Below are 5234 nucleotides of genomic sequence, written 5' to 3' on the forward strand. Positions count from 1 at the left end.
CATTGGAGGACAGCTGGTCTGCGTGTGTATTTTTTATTTGAGGCTGAGAGCCAGATGATGGCCCGGCACGGCCGGGTTTCCCTCATTCCCTAAGACACCCGGCCCAGTTCCACTCTGAGAAGTCCCCGGCACCTTTGCTGGTGCTGAGCCAGCTCTGACCATCCCCTCTCTTCTCTCTCGGCAGTATTCTCCCAGCATGAGAGCCACCTACCTGTCCGTGGCAGATGAGCACCTGAGGCACTACGGGAATCAGTTTCCAGCCTAACAGACTTCCGGGGGTTCCTGCCTCCTTTTTCCATTTTGGTTTTTAATTAGTCCAAATACAAGCTGCGTTTCTTTAATAGAAACCATAAGGCATCTGGAGCCCGAGAGGCCTCCTGCTGTGGCAGAGGAGCAGCTGGGATTCCCGACCAAAGCCCCAGGGGGGCAGAAGACTCACCACGTGGGCCAGCCTCTCTCTTTCCGCCCTGCTCTCCATACCAGAAATGCCCCCAGGTGCTTGGCTGCCTCAGAGGTACCATCCCTGAGCTGGCTGCCTGGCCCTGCTCACCCCTATGCCTCGCCCTCGCCAGGAGGGGAGTGGCAGTGAGGAGGGGGCCAGGTCAGGTGCTCTGTGTTCTCTCTGGTCCCACAACCATGACTCTGCCTCTTGTCAGCCTGGCCAAGAGCCCAGACGACCCCTGTCGGAGTCACCTCTGTCCTCCGTTCCCTGCAGGTAACATGAGAAGGGCTGATGAGGAGATGCTCTTTAAGAAGGTCACACCCTTGATGACACCAGAACAGCCCAAATCAGAGTTCCCAGGGCCAAACATGCTCTTCCTGGGCCACAGAGGGGAGGCGTCAGGAGAGCTCTGCAGTGGGGGGGCTGGTGGCTCCGGGGCTGGGGGATCCCAGCCTGGTGGACCCCGGTGGGAACAGAGGTGAAAGCCTGCCACGTTCTGCCTGTCTCCCTAAGCTCCATTGCCTCACCTCTGTTCCAGAATCAATGCTGCAGATACGTTCGCTGCAGATAGGCGCGGTCTCAGGTATGAACAGACACTTCGAAACGACTTTAAGTCTTTCTTTTCTCCAGTGTTTTAAACATGTTGATTATCCAAAGAATTGAAACTCCTAGCACATCCAGTTTTTACCGTAGATTTGCGGCTCATTCTTCACCCTGGTTAGGTCACTACTTTTGCAGATTTTGCTGGCACTGGCCAGTTCTACAGATCTGGAGGAGAGGGGAAGGAGCCGATTCTTAAATAAGGATCAGTGAGACATCCTGCCCGAGCTGCTGTTTGATGGGGATCTGGGTTCATCTCACCCACGGAGGGAGGATCTTTAAGAGGAGAAAAAAGCCAAGAGGGAAAGTCAGAGTTCCCTGTTCTAGGGGACTCGCCGAATGCCCACAGCAGCTGTCCCCTCCTTGTTGTCTCCAAGTAAGTTTGCCAGAAAAGGTTTTAGCAAAGTGATACAACTGTGTCTTTATGGGAGGATAGGCCTCTGCCCTGCCCCACTCCCCCCCGCCAACCTGTCCCCACCCAGTGTCCTGGGCCCCTGGCCTGCAGGCCACAGGAGCTTATTGGCCAGGAGGGAACAATGTCCCCCAATCCTGCCTGTTGAGGGACCAGAGTTGGGGTCTTTGGTGCTTCCAACCTCCTGCCAACCTGGAGTTCACAACACCAGAGCCCCACGGCCTCGCACACTGAAGCAGGGGCGTGGGTGACTTGGTGTTTCTGTTTTGGAGGAACCACCTGTCATCACAACACGGACAGCAGGGTGTTCTCAGCTCCCAGCGAAGCCTCCACAACGGAATGGGGCCGCAGGGCAGCCGGGACTCCCTGTCTCACCTGCATTAACCCACGCATACTGTATGCCATAAACTCACTTCGGTATGTCCGCGTCTCATGCAGAGAGGAACTCTGCGACGTCAAAGTGTTGCTTCTTAAAGTTTCATTATTGGCAACTAGAGGGTTGTTTTTAATGCATGGAAACTAAACAGATTCCTCGGGGACTTCCTGAAGGAACCAGGCGGGCAAACCTTTGCTTATATATGTGCGGCCTCACCTGGAACAGAAATAAACCACTTGTACTAAAATGTGCGTTCCGTCTCCGACTTCCTCAGCTGCAGGGAATAACGAGGGTATTGAAAGATGGGGCGGTCCCCTCCAGCAGGGTCATGTGGTGGGACGCTTAGAAGCAGATTCCAGTCGCGATTTCCATGCCAGGACTGAAAGAGGGGCTTGAACAAATGTCATGGGGCTCTCGCGTGGCTTCCAATTGCTCTTACAGGACCAGGGACAGGACTTATTTCTGCCCTGATCTTTCTCCAGAACTCCCCCAAGGGTCACTGGTTTTTTTTTGTTGTTGTTCTTTTTTTTTTTTTTTGAGACGGAGTCTCGCTCTGTCACCCAGGCTGAAGTGCAGTGGCGCCATCTCGGCTCACTGCAACCTCCACCTTTGGGGTTCATGCCATTCTCCTGCCTCAGCCTCCTGAGGAGCTGGGATTACAGGTGCGCACCACCACACCCGGCTCATTGTTGTATTTTTAGTAGAGACGGGATTTCACCATATTGGCCAGGCTGATCTCGAACTCGACCTCAGCTGATCCGCCTGCCTTGGCCTCCCAAAGTGCTGGGATTACAGGCATGAGCCACCTCACTCGGCTGGTAACTGCATCTCAGTACCCAAATGAGATTGGTTTTGGGGACCTCCATTGTCTTGGTGCTGGAGTGGGACCTGACTTGTAGGCCAGCCCTGCATGAACTAGAAAGGAAGCCTTGGGAATGCACAAGCCAGAGTGTGGTCTGATCAGTACGTGTGTCATCTGCCTTTCCCATCTCAGCTACATTAGTCTCTCCCACAAGGTAAAGGAGTGGGGTGGGGAAGTGGGTCCTGGGCCCCTGTTTTGCCTGCCAGCCTGCAGGCAGGCCCACCTTTACCCTCCTAAACATCCTCTGAACAGCAACCTGACTGCAGACCCAGAACAGCCAGCTTAGGAGGAAGGACTGGAGCTTAACCTGCTCCTGGAGAGAGACAGCAGCAAACCCCACCAGACCCCTTTTGCCGAGAACAGCGGGCGGAGCTTTTGCCAGGAACAGGCGAGTGTCCCAGGCTGTCATTTGGAGCCCACAACTTACCCACAGGGAGCAGCCAACAGAGTGGTTTCTTCTCCAAAGCTAATTCACCTCCCAGCGAGCTCTCTCCCCCTCCAAAGCTGTACAGTCTTAAATTTAGGAGCAGCTGGGGTGTTTCCACAGTCTCTTAACTCCACACATTGCAGATCAGTCAGGAAGCCTGGTGTGTCTGGTGACAGATATACCCATACGGAAAATTTACCTTCCTTTCTTCTCCTTTTCATTCATTTAAAAATGGATTGCCACCAGGCGTGCTGGCTCGTGTAATCTCAGCACTTTGGGGGTCCAAGGTGGGGGTCAAAGGTGGGAAGATCTCTTGAACCCAGGAGTTCAAGGCCAGCCTGGGTAATATAGTGAGACCCCATCTTTTAAAATAAATACTGCAGGGCGCAGTGGCTCATGCCTGTAATCCCAGCACTTTGGGAGGCTGAGACGGTTGGATTGTTTGAGGTCAGGAGTTCGAGACCAACCTGGCCAACATGGTGAAACCCCCATCTCTACTAAAAATATAAAAATTAGCCGGGTGGTAGTGGCGCACGCCTGTAATCCCAGCTACTTGGGAGGCTGAGACAGGAGAATCACTTGAGCCTAGGAGGTGGAGGTTGCAGTGAGCCGAGATCGCACCACCACACTCCAGTCTGGGTGACAGTGAGACCCTGTCTCAAAAAACAAATATATAAATACATAAATAAATAAATAATGGATTGATTGCTTAACACAGGAGCCAATAACTAGAGCCGGTGAGCCCAGCTTGGTCAGCTGCCCTGGAAGGCCTGTGAGTATAAAATAGTTTTTATATTTTTAAATGGTTAACAAAAAACTCAGACATTCTCAACTATTTTTTGGGTTTTTTTTTCTTTCTCGAAGTCTTTTCTTTTTTTTGAGTTATTAAACACACACACACACACACACACACACACACACACACAACCAAAAGAACTGATGAGAGGAGGACAAAGCGTCGGGATCAGCTGGAGACCGAGCGGCATGTGGGAGAAGGCACAGGTCAGGCCTAGCTGGGTCTGTGGAGCAAGGTGGTAGGAAGTCCCAAGGCCTTTGGGCATGTGGGGTCTGCGGAAGGAGATGAGGTCACTTAAAAAAGTACATATACTGTACACATCTATACGAAGTGTCCCATGTTGGGGGAGTGGGGTAAGGTCATGGGAGCCGGTCCACTTTCTCCTCGGACCAGCCTCCCCGCAGGCTCACGGGCTTGGCCAGCACAGGGACCCCTGCAGTTGGCTGTCGTCTTCTGTAGAGCGAGGGAAGGTAACAGTTTAGTTCCCACCCATGGTGGGCAGAGGTCAGCAGAGGTCAGAGGCGTGGAGATGGCCACCGCCTGGCTAGGAAATCCCTATGCCTGGTGCTGGTGCCCGGAATACAGTCTGCTTTACTGTCTTCTTTCTACCTTTTTCTTCTGGGACGTTGATTCAGGATCTTTGGCTGAGGGCTTTTCTTGAGACAGAGACTTGCTCTGTCACCCAGGCTGGAATGTAGTGGCACAATCTTGGCTCACTGCAACCTCCGTCTCCCGAGTTCAAACAATTCTCATGCCTCAGCCTCCCAAGTAGCTGGGATTACAGGCATACACCACTACGCCTGGCTAATTTTTATATTTTTAGTAGAGACGGGGTTTCACCTTGTTGTCCAGGCTGGTGTCAAACTCCTGACTTCAAGTGATCCACCTGCCTTGGCCTCCCAAAGTGCTGGGATTGCAGGCATGAGCCACCGAGCCCAGCCTGCAACTAATTTTGATGGTCGAGAACACTAACTGTGAACCTCAATTAGGCAAAATGTTATCTCCCTCCCCAAAGATTCCATTCTTCTCATTAATAGACCTGTATTACCAAAAAATTGTACTTAATTATTATAACATTTTTCTTTCATCAATTAAAAAACTGTGGAAATCGGCTGGGTGCTGTGGCTCACACCTGTAATCCCAGCACTTTGGGAGACTGAGGCAGATGGATCAGTTGAGGTCAGGAGTTCAAGACCAGCCTGGCCAACATGGTGAAACCCTGTCTCTACTAAAAATTTAAAAATTGGCCGGGCACGGTGGCTCAAGCCTGTAATCCCAGCACTTTGGGAGGCCGAGACGGGCGGATCACGAGGTCAGGA

At 52.3% G+C, this 5234-nt stretch overlaps 1 protein-coding gene across 3 annotated transcripts in view; it reads left to right on the forward strand.

Annotated features, from left to right (window-relative positions):
- The window catches only part of TTYH2 (tweety family member 2), an 86656-nt gene extending 84579 nt beyond the window's left edge, over positions 1-2077 (forward strand). For all 3 annotated transcript variants that reach the window (XM_011971923.1, XM_011971770.1, XM_011971846.1), the window contains one exon: positions 185-2077. In XM_011971923.1, coding sequence (XP_011827313.1) covers positions 185-265 — 81 coding nt within the window. In that variant the 3' untranslated portion in view covers positions 266-2077. The remainder of the gene's footprint in view (positions 1-184) is intronic.
- The last annotated feature ends 3157 nt before the right edge of the window (positions 2078-5234 follow it).

The sequence above is a fragment of the Mandrillus leucophaeus genome, unplaced genomic scaffold, assembly GCF_000951045.1.
Source record: "Mandrillus leucophaeus isolate KB7577 unplaced genomic scaffold, Mleu.le_1.0 Scaffold1, whole genome shotgun sequence".
Lineage (NCBI taxonomy): Eukaryota > Metazoa > Chordata > Mammalia > Primates > Cercopithecidae > Mandrillus > Mandrillus leucophaeus.